General features: G+C 40.0%; 1 protein-coding gene across 1 annotated transcript in view; it reads right to left on the minus strand.

Annotated features, from left to right (window-relative positions):
• LOC307131127 (NXPE family member 3-like) overlaps positions 1-15588 on the minus strand; it is a gene marked incomplete at both ends in the record, with an annotated part of 33724 nt that extends 18136 nt beyond the window's left edge. The window contains 2 exons of the mRNA XM_079824616.1: positions 13868-14158; positions 15493-15588. Coding sequence (XP_079680742.1) covers positions 13868-14158; positions 15493-15588 — 387 coding nt within the window. The remainder of the gene's footprint in view (positions 1-13867; positions 14159-15492) is intronic.
• Between the last annotated feature and the right edge of the window lie 2404 nt (positions 15589-17992).

A 17992-nucleotide genomic window follows, 5' to 3' on the forward strand; every position in this document is an offset into this window, starting at 1 on the left:
CTGATATGGGACCTTTTCGGAGCCGCACAGGTAGACCTGTTTGCCACTCCGGACTCGTCCCATTGCCAGTGGTACCCTCGGCACAGATGCACTGGCGCACAGCTGGCCCCGGGACCTACGCAAATATGCGTTTCCCCCAGTGAGCCTTCTAGCACAGACTCTGTGCAAGGTCAGGGAGGACGAGGAGCAGGTCTTGCTAGTTGCGCCCTACTGGCCCAACCGGACCTGGTTCCCCGAACTTACACTCCTCGCGACAGCCCCACCCTGGCCGATTCCCCTGAGGAAGGACCTTCTTTCTCAGGGAGGGGGCACTCTATGGCACCTGCGTCCAGACCTCTGGAAACTCCATGTCTGGTCCCTGGACGGGACGCGGAGGTTCTAGGTGGCCTGCCACAGGCAGTGGTAGACACCATCACTTCAGCTAGAGCCCCCTCTACGAGGCGCCTCTATGCCCTGAAGTGGAACCTGTTCGTTGAGTGGTGTTCTTCTCCCCAGAAGACCCCCGGAAGTGTTCGATTAATGTTGTGCTTTCTTTCCTAAAAGATGGGTTGGAGCGAAGGCTGTCTCCCTCCACCCTGAAAGTGTACGTCGCAGCAATAGCGGCGTATCACGATGTAGTTGAAGGTAAAACCTTAGGGAAGCACGACTTAATCGTCAGGTTCCTCAGAGGTGCGAGGAGACTAAATCCTCCTCGTTCTATCTCGCTACCCTCTTGGGACTTAGCCCTGGTGCTCAGAGCACTTCAGGGCCCTCCTTTTGAGCCTTTGCAGTCCGTTGAGTTAAAAATCCTGTCTATGAAGACGGTACTCCTGACTGCATTGGCCTAAATCAAGAGGGTGGGGGACCTGCATGCGCTTCGGTCTACAAATTTTGCCTAGAATTCGGGCCCGGTAACTCTCACGTCATCCTGAGACCCCGGCCCGGATACGTGCCCAAGGTTCCTACCACTCCCTTTCGGGACCAGGTGGTGAACCTGCAAGCGCTGCCCTCGGAGGAGGCAGACCCAGCCCTGGCTTTGTTATGTCCCGTCCGCGCTCTTCGCGCTTACGTTGACCGGACACAAAGCTTTAGGACCTCAGAGCAGCTCTTCGTCTGTTATGGAGGCAGCAGAAGGGAAAGGCTGTCTCCAAGCAGAGGTTAGCCCACTCGATAGTGGATGCTATCGTCTTTAGCGTACCAATCGCAAGACGTGCCTTGCCCGTTCGGGTTGCGAGCGCACTCCACAAGGAGTGTTGCCTCCTCCTGGGCGCTAGCTCAAGGCGCCTCACTGACAGACATCTGTAGAGCTGCGGGCTGGGCGACACCTAACACGTTCGCTTGATTCTATAGCCTCCGTGTGGAGCCGGTTTCTTCCCGTGTACTCGCCTCCAACGGCCGGTAGACATGAAGTGCCCGTTCCTGTGTCGGCTTGCTACGCCACTCCCGCCTATGGCCGGATTCGTGCGTTTATCTTCTCCAGTTGTGTTCCCCAGAAATGGTGAACCCTGTCGAGCTCCTCCGTCACCCCTTCGGTGTCAGACGCCAGGCCTGCACCCGTATGCTTGTGGAACGTGTGTGTAGGCTGGGTTCCATATGTGTTGGTCCCCTCACGGCGACCCCATATGTGTATTTCCACGGTACCTGCTACCCTACTCGGCTAGCCCCGTGTCTTTCCCTTGACAGAGCCCCGCTCTGTCATCTCTGGGTGTGTTCTTTCCCCCCTGGGACCAGGTTGGATCCACCCCAGAGACTGCCATATGTTGCACTACCCTGATAGGTTAGTCCTTATGAGTATTCCACCTCTCCTCCCTTGGAGGATGTGGCTCCGCAGCGTTCCATCTCCCTGAGACTGGCACGCTTCCCAGCGTTATCCAGTAGTCACGCAGAGTGGGTCTTGCAGGAACAGCAGTGACTGACCTTCCCTGCCGGGAGCCCTAACTCCCACTCCAACATAGGAGTGGTCCAGTGAGCTCAGGCAGGGCGCTGGAAGGGCCAGCATCTCTGGCGTGTTGGTAGGGATCCCAATTCGTCGGTCAGTTCCGACGTACGTCGAACGTGACCGACTGAAAGGGAACGTCTCGGTTACGTATGTAACCCTCGTTCCCTGAAGGAGGGAACGGAGACGTACGTCCCGTCGCCAGGTGCTGTGCTTCCGCTGAAGGGCCGAGTCACTTATTCGGCTCCTCAGTAGGGATGGCAGACGCGAAACAGACGTTTCGGGGCTTTGCCGAGATCCCGAAGCGCAGATGTTTCGAAACACTGCTCCGAACTGTGATTCGAAACACCCATGTCACGTGACTATGGCTAAATGAAGCTTCAAAGTGCTTCATCAGGTGGCGCCTTCCGAAACTGCGTTGATTAAAGGGGGCGGGAACAAGCCACACAGTCACACATCTGTAAACCTAATTCACCACAGTTTAAAAGTAAAGTAAATCCATCTTCACCTCGTGGGTTTTTGTGAGAGGAGAGTGATTTTGTGATAGCATTGATTTTGTGATAGCAGTGAGATTTATAGTGCGCTTTGGTTAGTTATATTTAGGCTAGATTTAAATTAGATATATTGACTGATAGGTATAGACAGTGACATATAGTATAGATATAGTGACACATTCATATAGGCTAAGTTAGATAGTGACAGATAGATAGCACAGCATAAGTTAGATATATAGAATTATATAGATATAGATTCATAGGTGATATATAGATAGATATATTAATTGAATATATAAAACTGGAGGCTGCACGCAAGAGATGCCGTACATCTGTGGTGTGGGAGCATTTCCATTTGGAAGCACCAAATAAAGTGAGATGTGTGTATTGTGATAGGCAGCTAGCCTTCTGCAACAATACATCATCCATGTATTTACATCATCCAAAAATATTTGTGCATGCCAGCAACAAGTGTCCCTTGTGAGAGGATTTTTCAAATCTTTTCAAATTTTCAAAGGCTGGAGAAATTATATGTAAAAAAAGAAGTCAGCTGAGTCCTTCAACAGCAGAGCAATTCATATTTTTGAATAAAAATGTTTTGTGACAAATGTGACACCTTGTGGCTTTATTTATTTTATTAATGTTCATTTTGTATAACAAACAAATATATATATAGTTCTTTACAATGACGAGGCTACAGGTTACAAAACCAAGATCATGTACTTGTCAGACAGATGTTAAAAACTATTTTTTTTACATGGATCATTGTCAAGGTATTTCAGATCAACACATGGAAGTGACCACTAGATGGCGCCGTAGAGACGGGTGTCAGATTGATTCGAAGCTTCGAAACAATCTGACACATTTGCTTCAACTGCTTCAGTGCTTCACGAAGCCTCGGTCTGCCCATCACTACTCCTCAGTTGGAAAAGCAATATGCGGTACTCCACTTCCGTGTTTATACCCGCGGTGCAGGGCGGTGCGTGGACCGCATGCCAATACAATTGGCTCGTTTCTAATACACTCGAAGTAGACTGGTCTCTGAAGACAGATCCCAATTTGTCGGTCAGTTCCGACGTACGTCTCCGTTCCCTCCTTCAGGGAACGAGGGTTACATACGTAACCGAGACGTTTTAGAGTGTCACCCCTTTACTGCTGTGTACAATGCACTGTAAAATCCAACAGTTGTTCTTACCAAGACTTTTTAGTAAACTTGACTTAATGTCCAATGATTTGTTGCATGCACTTAAAACAATTAAGTAATCTGAACTATTTGCTTGCTATGCCTTCGTTACTTAGAAAACCCAAGTAAACATTACTTGACTGGTTTGAGTACCATTTTGCCAAAGCAAAAAAACTAAACAAAAAACAAGCGGGTGGGCGGGCAAAGTGTTTTGAGGCGGGGCAATTTTTAATAGACTTTTCACTCATTTCCTCCACTTCCTCTCACCATAATTTTGATAGTGTTCCCTTTGGTTGGGCAATTGGAACTTCATTCATATTATTGTAATTCATTAATGCAGCAATGCAACAAGAAATCATAGTTATTTGATTTCAAAAGAAGGGAAGTAATTAATATATATATATATATATATATATATATATATATATATATATATATATATATATATATATATATATATATATATATATATATATATATATATATATATATATATATATATATATATATATATATATATGTGTGAATTAATAATATATAACTATATTTCATGTCAAATAATGATCTTTTAACATATTATTGCTAATATTTATGGCATTATCTTTTAATTGGGTTGATATACTCCCTCTATATTTGTGACTAGCAATTGATCAGCCTTGAGTGAGTCACACACAGACTTCAAAATTCAGCATTCAAAACACAACAATGGTAACAAGGATTTTTATTTATTTATTTTATTTTTATTATTAATAAGACCTTGACAATTTAATTTGCTGTCGTTATTGGGGTTATACTGACAAAAGACAAATAGTCAAATAAAACCAAAAATAGTCAAACGAAGCAATTCATTTATTCATGCCGCAATGCACTCAGGGAGAACACTTCCTCAGATCACAGAATTAAGTTGACAAAACTTAAACGGTTTAAGTAAGAACAACTTGATTGCACAATTGAACAAATAGTTTTACGGTGCATTACGGTGCATTACTCAAATGAACGGAGGGAATCCCTTTCCTCAAATCATTTGAGTTTAGTCTGTTTGCCTTTTTAAGTTATTGGTACTTAAAAATGTATTTTAAATTATTGAAGAGACCACATTAGGTCAACTCAATTAAATTGAGTTATCAGTTTCCCCATTACTCAAATTAATCGAGGGAATCACTTTCCTCAAATCATTTGAGTAGTCTCAACTTATTAGGGTTTACAGTGTGAACGCTTCTTTTTTTTTTACGACCAATTAGCATGCTCGAATCATGACCCCAATTTTTTGGTGTGTGTTCAAAACAGAATTTTTTCCGGTCAGAAATGACCAAAGAGCACCAGAGGGTTAATTGGCATGTGATCATCCTCCAAAAAAATTAGTAAATTATTGTTCATCTGAATAACAAATATAAGATTTAAAAAAAAAAATCAAAAATTTTAAACAATCCGACTGAAAAGAGGGACTAAAATCCTGTTCATGTTAAAACTAGGGCCGTCAATCGATTAAAATGTATCTAATTAATTACATACTCTGTGATTAATTAATCTAAATTAATCGCATACATAATTTTTGCTGTGAAAGTATTAAAAATATTTCAATTCAAATGAATCAATGAATAATCAGCATTAGTGACATTAAAGTTCAAAAACTGTTTTATTATTATTTTCACTGTTCAAATATTCAGCCATAACAATAAACAATATGACCTAATATGCTGAGGAAATAAATTAAAAAGTGCTTCAGGAAGAAGATTTTTTTCACTGTACATGCAATCAGGGCTCGACATTAACTTTTTTGCTCACCAGCCACTGTGGCTAGTGGTTTTCCAAAGTTACTAGCCACTCAGCATTTTCACTGGCCACAATTTTGCTGCTTGGAAATTACATTTTATATGATTAAAGTTGAATTTTGCTTTGGCATGCTTAAATTACTAGATTTTGAGTCATTTTACTTGATTTAGAAGATTTAAAACCCTTTCAAACTTTCAATGCAGAGTGACCACCCAAATCAAGACTACATTGTATATCAGCTGGTATGCCAGTGGGCAAAGGGTGGGCAATATGGCTAATATAAGAAATTGATAGGCTAAATAAAAGAACAAAGAAGCAAATTACAAAAACAATAATACATTTCTGTAAAAAACATACAGATACAGTAGGTTTATTTACATTTATTTAACACCTGTAGTTGTTTGATTAACATTAATGACAGACAGGTATGGAATAAAATTTGTGCCATAATTAAACAAACAAATCCAGCATTTTGCAAACAAACACTATCTGCTTCGCAAAGGAAATCTCGACTTGCAAACAAATAGAAAGTGATGTGCATATACAAAGTCAGTTTGAGCGAGAACGCAGAGGAGTAACAAACATATGTGTTGTGTTTTGCAAATAATAAATGAGTGAGCACACATCATATCTCACAAATAAATACAAACCATCCTACAAATTACATGTAACCTTTGAACAAATCTAGTCCATACAAATGCAATATCTGTCTGTTACAAGACTCGCGCAGATTTTCTCACAAATGCAGCTCGCGCAGATTTTCTCACAAATGCAGCTCGCGCAGATTTTTTCACAAATGCAGCTTGCGCAGATTTTCTCACAAATGCAGCTCGCGCAGATTTTCTCACAAATGCAGCTCGCGCAGATTTTCTCACAAATGTAGAGCAACTTCCTCTTCCAAAACAGCAGATGGCGCTTTGGGTCAATTTACACGATTCTGGTCTCCCCCGAGAAACCCTGAAACCAACACTTTTCCAGCTGACGAAATGAGCGGTGAACAGGTGAGTTTCTGTATAATAACCCTTTTTGAGATGTTCTTTTGCTAATTGTTCATTACATATCTAAACAACAAGCCACGTTAGCACTTATTAGCAACCCATTATCTGTATATAGGCTATAGTCCTGCCATCATAGGTTGCTTTTTACATCGTGTCTACACTGCATGCGAGCGACGCATTCCAAACTATAGTGAATGTGAACTTGCATATGACATATGCAGTCCCCAAATTATTATTTTGGACAGAAAAATTAAAGCTACACTATGTAACTTTTCCGTCCACTAGAGGTCGCCTGTTCAAAACAAAGGCGTAGTTTGATGACGGCACGTTTGAGCGCAGAATCTCGGGACATGTGGTCTTCACCTCACAGCCGGTGGAAAACAGTCAGGATAGGACTCAGGCAGAAATCATGTTCATGGATGCGATTATTAACATTACTGTAGTCTGAAGTAGAGCAGGAGCGAGTGTTGTGGAGCTGAGCAAGGCCGCAGGAGCGATTGAAGAGCGGGACTGTTATTATGGCATAGTCGCTGGCGGGACTTTTATTATGACACGGTTGCCGGCGCTACTTCCTCTTTTCCAGTCATGAGTCTGAGGTAACCCAACTCTGTTTATCGTATTAGATATATCTGAGTGTGTTGAAAAGGAAGTTATGACGTTCGCTCGGCGGCTGCTATGACACTTGTTCACACTGCAGTGAGAGTAAAGTGTTTCACTGAATAAAACCGGAGACCGAGTGTGACGCAGATATGACGCAATCGACAGGCGACTCCCTCACACGCATAGCTCACACGTCCCGGCTCCTTGGTTAAAATAGCAATTTTCTCACGATTTACAAATAGTTTAAAACATTTGGGATATTCTAAGTACTCAACTGAACAAAATATATAACACTGGCCTAGTGGTTTCTGGATATTTTACTGCAAAAATCCTACATAGTTCACCTTTAAATCCACTTTTAAATTAGATTAAAATGATTATTCAAACTCACCTACCTGTGATTTTCTAATGATCCGGAAGACCTTGTTTAGCATGTTCAGGTGTGTTTGATTAGGGTTAGAGCTAAAATCTGCAGTGCATTTGCCCTCCAGGGCAAGATTTGAATAACCCTGGTCTACACTGAACAAGTTTGTTGTTCTCTATAATAACTTAATAGGAACATTTTAATCTAATTTAAAAGTGGATTAAATTTTTCTGTCCAAAATAATAATTTGGGGACTGCATGTCATAGTTCACATTCACTATAGTTTGCAATGCGTCGCTCGCATGCAGTGTAGACACGATGTAAAAAGCAACCTATGATGGCAGGACTATAGCCTATATACAGATAATGGGTTGCTAATAAGTGCTAACGTGGCTTGTTGTTTAGATATGTAATGAACAATTAGCAAAAGAACATCTCAAAAAGGGTTATTATACAGAAACTCACCTGTTCACCGCTCATTTCGTCAGCTGGAAAAGAGTTGGGCTGTTTCCGAAATCGCCCCCTATACCCTCATTCACTATTCCCTACATTAGTCCACTGATATAGTCCACTTCGAAAACGAGTGAGTGATTTCGGACACTAAGTGCGCCGGAAAGGCTGCCGTTTTTGCAGTTTGTGCTTGCTGTTTGGCAGCTCCAGTAATAATTAAAAGATTTATCCTGAACTCTGCTACGGAAACTAGCATGTAACCTTAATCAAACAATATAATAATCATCTTAAAAAGGATCATTTATACCTGTATGCATGATATTGGGCTGGACCAGTGCGGTTCGGAAGATGGATGGATGATTGATTCAGCTGTGGGCACTATTTGAGGGAACAGCCATTTAGTGGTGTCCGAAACCATAGTGGAAGTTATTAAGTAGCCTACACTCATTCAATCCCACAATGCACCACAATAACGAGTTTGCAACCGATGTATGCTCGACGGCTAGAGAATACCCATAATGCACTGTGAGAGTCGCGCCATGCATTGAATGAATTCCCGCGTTTCGCCAGGAGATGGCATCGACTCACACACTTTTTAAAGGGGTCATAGAATGGTACATGCACTTTTACAAGTTGATTATACGGAAATGTGTGTTGGCAGTGCCTGTACACAACCATCCTATAATGATAAAAATACATCCAGTGTTTTTTTTTAATCTCCTTATATATTTTCCCCTGTCTCAAATTGAGCCGTCTGATCGTGTGACGTTACACGGTGTACGCCCCTCCTAAGATTGTTGATTGACAGCAGCGTTTCAACACAGACCGGCCCTGAGCGAGCTGTCATCAGTCCGCCATTGTTGATACTCTGGAGCAGAATGGCGTCTAAGCGATTGTGGTGTTGTGTTGTTGGGTGTAATAACGAACACAGCAGTCATTTTGATGTTCCTAAATCCGAACCGCTGAAGACCCAGTGGCTGCTGAGTTTTGTTTTAGAAGGGAGTATTCCCCCCGATCAACGTCAATGTTTGCGCGAATCATTTCTCAGCAGACTGCTTTATAAACGAGCGTCAGTATAAAGCAGGTTTTGCTAAGAAGCTGCTCTTGAAAAAAGGATCGTGTTCCTGCTGCACCTCCAGTAGCAGTGAGTTTAACGTTTTATTAACCTTTATATTAATCTTTGCAAATCGCTTGCACGCTTCACGATGAATGAGGCTAAAGTTTACAGGGTAAGTTACATTACGGCATGCTTTCTGTGTATGACGTTCTCAATATAATTCATAATCCCACGTTTATAATGAACAACGCGTTATGTTTGTTATTACAAACTGTGTACTCGGGTGATAAAGTTAACGTGGTAACACTACACTAAGCTTACTTTTGTACATGGTTTATAACGGTGTCTGTTACTGATTAAGAAGTAATGTCAAAAAAAAAATCTTATAACATAACATCAATCTGTCAATGAACTAACACATCAGTAAACACATAGCAACTACACTACTCTGCCAGTACAAAGATAGATCAAAATGACATGACGTTAACCAACCATTCAGAAACGTCCTGTTCGAACTTCGATGGGTTCGTCATCTGTTCCTGGTCCGACTCCGGTTCAAAATGATAAGGTTGCTCAGATGTGTCCTCTCAGAGACTCCCGTTGCCATTATTTCTCGAAAATATACCCTCAAATGTTGTCAAGGCAACACTCCACGTGTGTTGTGTCGGGTCGAACCGAACGCGCCACAGAGCAGAGGGGGCGGGGTGAGCAAAGCTCATTATCATTTAAAGTCACATACAATGAAATGACTTGCTGAAAACTGAGCTGGTTTTGACCAGGTAAAATGAGCGTTTTCTTACAATACTAATGAGAATTTTTAATTAAAGTATATTACAAACTTTTCATTTAGACACTAAAGAATCATATTAACTTGTACAAAAATGTCATTCTATGACCCCTTTAAGAGCAATGATATTGGGCCCACTCACTTGTATCGTCTCTAATTGAGCACGTCTGTTTACATACCCTGATAAACACTGATTAAACGCGTTAGAAGCTTTATTTTCACTTTTCTAATATTTTCTTCATATTCATAGAAAATAAATTCCTTTCCGATCTGATGGAAAAAAGGATCAGTGCGAGTTTGGCAAAAGACGGATTCGAACCTCGATCAATTTGCGTAAAATTTTAACGCAATGCGTCTTACCCCTACACTATTGCTGCTGATGAAGATTGTGTATTCCGTAGGTGTCTCTGCCTCAACCAGACGTTTAAACAAGCCGATATATTTAAATATATTTTTATGTAAATTGCATCCACTCCAGTAAAATGTTTCTGTTAAAGGACCCACCAACATTTTTTTTTGCTTCTGACGCCCATAATATAAATAGTAGCCTACTATAAAGTATGAAATATATAGGCCTACTATACTATATATATATATATATTATACTATATACATATTATTGTTATTTTTTTAATTAAATGCTTATTAGTTACTTTATTATTCCCCTTTCCAAGTAAGTTCAGTGCCACACAAGTAAAGAGTTATAGGGTTAACTTTAATCTTGTTGACTTGTTTTTGGAGTAGTGGAGTAATGGAGAATGAGGGTACATAGGGCGAATCGGACAGCGGTAAGTTCATTCATCAGGGCGCGGCTCTCACAGTGCGTTGAGAGTACACTACACCGCCTGGTTGAGTGAGAGAACGATTCAAAAGCATAAGCAGTTGTTTCTCGTTTGCTCTCGAAATGCTCTCGCGGGACTTTGATCGGATACGCCGATCGGGCATCGAACAAGCATATTCTCCAGCGCGTAAATCTACTGTACACTCGTTATTGCGGTGCATGGTGGGATTGAATGAGTGCACTCAAAAACGTCCACTATTGTTTCGGACACCACTACAAATGGATGTTCACTCAAATAGTGCCCTATTTAAGGGTATAGGGGGCGATTTCGAACACAGCCAGGGTTTCTCGGGGGAGACCAGAATCGTGTAAATTGACCCAAAGCGCCATCTGCTGTTTTGGAAGAGGAAGTTGCTCTACATTTGTGAGAAAATCTGCGCGAGCTGCATTTGTGAGAAAATCTGCGCGAGTCTTGTAACAGACAGATATTGCATTTATATGGACTAGATTTGTTCAAAGGTTACATGTAATTTGTAGGATGGTTTGTATTTATTTGTGAGATATGTGTGCTCACTCATTTATTATTTGCAAAACACAACACATATGTTTGTTACTCCTCTGCGTTCTCGCTCAAACTGACTTTGTATTTGCACATCACTTTCTATTTGTTTGCAAGTCGAGATTTCCTTTGCGAAGCAGATAGTGTTTGTTTGCAAAATGCTGGATTTGTTTGTTTAATTATGGCACAAATTTTATTCCATAAGACAGGTATTCATTTGGGCTGCTGAATGCATGGACGTTGTAACGAGTTGGAATATAGTGTGGCCCCTTTAAGAGCGCGCGCTCCCTGTTGAGAATGCGTATCAATAGCTACAAGTGTGCAGTGTCGTGGAATGTATCCTATAGGCTACGCTACGCAGTTTTTCGCGTGCATAGATACGCACTTTATGGCGTGTATATGACACGCTCTTGGGTAGGACATTGCAGGACATTGTGTAGGACATGGCAGACGACTTTATTTTTATCAGCACTTCCATCAGGCCGTTTTTATATAGGCTACGTAAATGTTCCAATCAATTATCCAGGCAGCGCGTTCTCGTCTCCCTCCTTCATTTTACAGCTCAGGGTCAAAGTCCAATACAGAATGGATTAATCTGCGTTATTTTTTTTAACGCGTTATTTTTCCTCAGATTAATTAATCGAAATTAACGCGTTATTTTGACAGCCCTAGTTAAAACTATAACACACTTCTAATTAAAACTATAGTAGGCCTATATAGTAGGCTAACGCTTGTGTCTGTAACAGGGATGACAAAAATATAAAAATACGATCGATCGAGGTAGATAAATAGTCATAAAATAAAAAATATCATAGCCTGAGATGGCACAATACAATTTCTTGTCATTTCTTGTCATGTCTTTATTAAAAAAAAAAAAAAAAAAAAAAAAATATTATATATATATATATATATATATATATATATATATATATATATATATATATATATAAAATAGATTAAACATTTTATATATTCATTTTTTAAAGTTGAAAAGGCACTGATTTTGTGGAATGATCCATACGGATACACTCTAAAAAAAAAAAAAAGGTTCTATATGGCACCAAAAATGGTTCTTGTCTCGTAATCATAGGGTAACCTTTTTTAGTGCTATAGCACCAATTTTGGTGCTTCAGCGGTTCTTCACCGGTTCTTTGACTAAGGTGCTATATAGCACCTCTGAAGAACCGCTGAAGAACCAATATTGGTGCTATATAGCACTAAAAAAGGTTCCCCTATGATTATGAGCCAATAACCATTTTTGGTGCCATATAGAACCTTTTTTTTAGAGTGTAGGCCTATAATAAAGCATTTTTGTGAACAGTGGTTGCTAGCTATAGCAAATTACCACAGGTTCCCTGAAACTATAATTCAAATAGTGTCTGTAGGCCTATGGATTTGGCTTTTTTTTTTTTTCTTCCTCTTTTTTAATTTAACATTAAAGCATCTTATGTGATGATCCACGGAGAGATTTATTACTGCGATTGGGCAATTATATCCTATTAATATGCAACATTTAGTAGGACATTGTAATTGTTTTGTAATTGCCTTAGAAAAAAAGGCAGTTCTGTCGTTTAAAAATGGACAATTTTAATGTAGGCCTAATAATTGCTTGCTGATCATCAGTGACCAAATTCATTATTAGTCATAGCCTACAATTATATGTATAGGGCCTACATTGTTTATATATTACTTTTATAGTATGTCCATGAAAAAAATGCAAAGAAGTATTAAAAATAACTTACACTGTTGTTCCCGAGTTTCACGCTCCATTTTATTTTTTGAAAGCATGCTTTTGAAGATATGCAAGCCTGATAGTCCAAGGGTGTTTTCCTTAAATGGTTTGTCTGCGTGTTGATAATTGCTGTCTCGCTTAGCCAGACCTTCAAAATGACTGCAGAAAGTCTGGATCCAGAGCCCGGCTATGCTTGGACTACTGTCTGGACTCCATCACAGCTTTCATTGTTCAGCGAAAAATCGGCAGTTGGCAGCAGGAAGTTGCTGCCAATGGCAGCCGACAGTAGCCTACCTGCCACTAAAACCGGACGTCAGCTGCCGTTTACAACCTGAAGAAGGCGGTAGGCTACCTGTCGCTTGCGAGCGTGATTGTATGAATAATAGCCTAATCGTAATTGTGATTAAGATTTAAAATTATGAATTAAATTAAATTCTAGCCTACTTTTTATACAAAATATAGACTAGCCTATGTACCTATTTCGTTCATTATTGCTATTAAATAAAACATATTTATCAAAAGAGTTGAACCTGAAATTCTAATGGAGTGTTATGTTTTGCTGTATCATAGGCCTACACACATTTCAAGTTCAGTTTTACACTGTAGTAATAAAAAATAAATAAAAAAAACGATAATACAATAATATAATTATTGTGTGTTTGTTGATGTAGGTTGTTCATTTGTAGGCTATTTGGTAGTTGTTAGAAAAAGAAAAAAAAACAACCTGGATGGTGTTTTCCAATCAAATCACTTTTATTGTCACATCAGCAACATGCCTTGGTGAGTTAAAGTCTGAGAGCGGAGCAGAATACAATTAGACATACTTTGCAGATAACAATACACATTATACAAATATATACACAATAAATAATGTACATATTATACACATTTAAACACATTATACAGTTGCATATGTACAGTGGGTTGATAGGTGATGGCATAGATTATTGTGTTAAAGTGCAGTGCATGATACATTAGAGTCCAGTTGGTTGAAATTGTGGTGATGGAGTGTAAAGTGCAGTGCATGGCAGTTGTTGTCAAAAATATTGATATTCCAATATGTATCGATACTGAAATATCTTAAGCGATACAATACTCCTTCAGGATGCTCTCTACAGTGCAGATGTAGAATTTTCTGAGGATGCTGGGGCTCATTCCAAACTTCCTCAGGCACCTGAGGTAAAAGAGGTGCTGACGTGCCTTCTTCAGCTCTGCATCTGTGTGAGCAGATGCAGATCCATGTGATCCATGTGAGATCTTTAGTGATGTGAACAAGGAATTTAAAGCTGTTGACCTGCTCCCCACAGGTGTCCCGTTGATGGTGACGGGCTGTGTTCTCTGTCCTTTCCCCTGAAATCACCACTAGCTGCTTGGTGTTGATGATAGTCAGTGAAAGGTGGTTCTCCTGACACCAGTGTGTTTCTGAGTTGAAGCATCTCTCTCCATTGTCCTCTTCCAGTGAAGCCTAAAAGCCGAAGTTTTCATAAGAAAACTTTTACATACACAAGATTTACATTACCTTATGAACAGTATACATGCATGCACAGCCATGTGAATGCTATTCTTGTTGCATTTTGCCATCAAATACCTATTAAACAGTGATCAGGTCTCCAGTGTGTATTTTGTAGAATTCTTTTTGGCACGATACATACTTTACACTTTATTTTGTTACACCTGTTTAACAAGGTCCATCTACAGTATGTCTTGAACATTGGGGGGAACCAATTTTTTATTTTTTTTAATAAAGCATAAAGAAACAGAACAGTGAACAAAATTCTAGGTCTAATTCTAGTTGGGAAATAATCATTTTGGGACTATTTGCAAATAATATTTGCATCAAATTTATCGTTAGTCTCGAGATTCTTCCAGTTAGTGAATAAATAAATAGATCCGCTGTTTACACTTGATTTCCTTAGTGGTCTTGTGGTAGAACTTTTGTAAACCGTGTCTTTAGGTTACAGGTTCTAATCCACCCTCATATAGTTTTTTTTCTTCTTCATTAAAATCAAAGATGTTCAATGATTGTATATTAAGAGCATGGACACGTTTGTGTGCATTTTGTTTTGTAATTTCACCGGAAAGAATACAGTCCCCGCAACGGCGTTAAGTGATAGATTGACTTGGGGGGGGGGGGGGGGGGGGGGGGGCAATTTGGCCATTTCTAATTATTGGGGGGGACTTGTCTATGGTGGTTATGGCCCTGCTGTATAATGACATTTGAAAACCATAAAAGCGGAACTTAATTACAGAGAGAAATATTCAGACATATGTCATGCCTGTCAATTTACCATTTTAACTATTTTTATCAAAAAAGTTAAATAAAAAATAAATACACACTGTCTAGCCCAGTGTCAGCCCTGTTCCTTGAGGCAGAAGGGTGAGTCTCAATCAGCTCCCTAGCTCGTGAATCAGCATATCATGTAACCAAATTCGAGCAATGATAAGGACCCTGATTTACTACACTCTGGGACACTGACGGCTCTATTTCCAGCAACATGGCAACATCCTCGATGTATAACGCCACTACTGGTATTACGAGTACTAGTCACTACTGTCTCATTTTGGAGGTTGCGTTCCAAAGGTCGCATTTGTCAGCCGCATACATCATCAAGGAAGTCTCATTTCAGAAAAGTAACCATTATAAAATTGACCGTTATCCTTGTGAAGCATAAATTGTTGTAATTTCTTTGTGACTTTGGAATGTGATGGCTACTTTACTAAAATGAGGCAACCTCAAAGATATATGCGGCCGACAAATGTAGCCTTCGAAATGAGACACAGCTCCTGATAAAAACTCACCTGCCTGTACTTAATAACCCTGAAGACATTAATCAGCTGGTCCATGCGTGTTTGATCAGGGTTGGAGCTGAACTCTGCAGAACTGTGGCTCTCCATGACCTAAGCTGCACATCCCTGCTCCAAGGCCTGAAATGGATGTGTCATATAAAAGAGTCATTCAAAATGTGTACTGTTGGTGGTGTGCCTCCAGGAACAGGGCTGGGAAACACTGGTCTAACCAGTGGAAGTGAGCTTTCAAACAGAATGAGTCTGTTCCCACCAGAATTTCTAAATGCAAACATACAAGACCCAAGTTTACAAAAGCAGGATCACCCCCCTCAATGACCACTAGAGCTAGACCGAATACCATTTTTTGAGCTTCGAAGCTTCGTTAATAAACAACACAGAATATTCGAAGCTTTGGAGGGAGGGGGCTGAACATATTCTTCTCTCTAATAAAGGCAGGAATCTTGAGATTCTCAGCGGTGCACCTCACGTGGGCAGGGCTTATATGCTCCGAGAACAGACACTGCACTAGTGATACAAAACACACAGGTCTGTTACGTCCCAGTAACAAGCTCCTATATTTCACAGTAGACTGATTTAGATTGATAATAACGGGTAATATTAGGCTTGCTTCGATATTCAGTGTTACCGGTGTTCAGGCATAACACCGATTACATCACTTGCCCACTGCGCCACCACCCCACCGTCATTTTGATATTTTATAGTAGTAAAAATGTTAGTTCAGTTAGAGAACAGATTAACTACAATTAAAAACTGAACGTTCAGTGTGAGCCAAACGAGAGTCGCAGCACATCAGCAGCAGAAGTCATTTCATTCAACACGAAAGTTGAAGCTGAATGACAAGATTGCGGAAAATTTGGTTTCAAAGCGAAATGTAAAAGCGCCTATTTTTAGGAGGTTGTCATTGTACTGTGTTGTTGTTGTGTTTTTCATTAAAAGTGTCATGAACTGGCTTTTTTATTTTTTTATACTGTTGTCTGAGGTCAACTTATGACGTTTGAGTGGTTTTTACATTCAAAAACATCATAATGAATAAGTAATAGGCTATTTTCTACCCTGGTTTTGCGGCTCTCTCCTGGAACGCTTGATTTTTATGGGCGTGCTGCACTCGGGTGCGTTTCCCAAAAGCATCGATAGCCAACTATGGTCGCAAGTTCTGTCGTTATCAACATAGTTCAACGAGTCTGTGTTTCCCGAGGCCATAGTTCCAACGAACGTTCGCAAACAGCATCGCAAAGTTGTGTGGTTGGAACGACAGCTCTCAACCTGTGGTTAGAAGCATAGTTTCTTGTTTGCATAACAAAATAAATCCTTAATAAATCCTTATCTTAAGCAAAATAAGCAAGCTGACATTCAGTGCAATCTATATATTTCATTTAGAATACATACAAACGTCATTTACATCTTTTAGTTTGTCAAGAGATTTAAAGCACTGTTTTTAAAGCGCAAAATAAGTGAGAACATTTTGAATTAGTCCTCAGATGCCATGTTCATAACTTATAGCAAAAAATCTAGCATTAATTCAACCTTAAACAGATCCATTAAAATAAGTTATTACTCCACCACCTGCGTGACACAATTAACCAACGTGGTTAAATGACAAATTTGCGGCAATACGGTTATGGGAAACAGTCGTCAGTAGCTAGTTGATTTCTTCAACGATGCATCATACTATGAAAGTTAAGCAGTGAGTAACGTCATTGTACGGAAACGCACCCCTGAAGACTTGGAAGTAAACGCCTACGGCTAGGATTGGATATGATTTGCATATTTAATGAGCTTCAGCTCCCCTGTCTGTACAGCAAACCGAAAGTAAATTGCGCACGGCTGCACTGTCATGTTACCGTTCACGGTAATGTGTACTGTAATGTGACGTGAGGGAAAATGTGCACCGTCACATCCCTAACGGGTAAAAAGGCTAATACATTTTAATTTCTATTATTCTATTTTCCACAATGTCAAACAAACACAGCATAACACAAAATGCAAGCTCAGGCAAGCACTTATTCCATATAAGCTTGTGCAGTTGTGCGCTCTAGACAGAGAATACTCTGTTGCAGGGAACACTTAGACTAAGAGGAAGAAAATATATTTATTAAGTAACGAGGTTGGGTTCCTATTCAAGTGTCATTCCTAATAAAAATGAATGAGAACCGTTTAGAAGGGGATGCAGGTGTGAGTGAGAAAAAAAAAAAATTGAATACCAAAGTTGAAAATCAAATACGAACCCAATACCAACCCATTGAACAAATATTTGAATATTCTGGTCCAGCCCTAATGACCACATGAAGAAGCATTTCTCTGGCAACAATGTGGCATACAAAACTAACAAAAATGACTGACATTGTCATTAAACACTATTTTCTAAACATCACGAAACATTATCCCTGAATACAGAATGCACATAGGGGTGCAGTAGTACTTGAGAAATACATTTATTCTGTATTTTAATCAGAAAGATACTGTATTTGCTGTAAGCTGTGAGGCTAACACT

This window comes from Gobio gobio, assembly GCF_949357685.1.
Source record: "Gobio gobio genome assembly, chromosome: 8".
NCBI lineage: Eukaryota > Metazoa > Chordata > Actinopteri > Cypriniformes > Gobionidae > Gobio > Gobio gobio.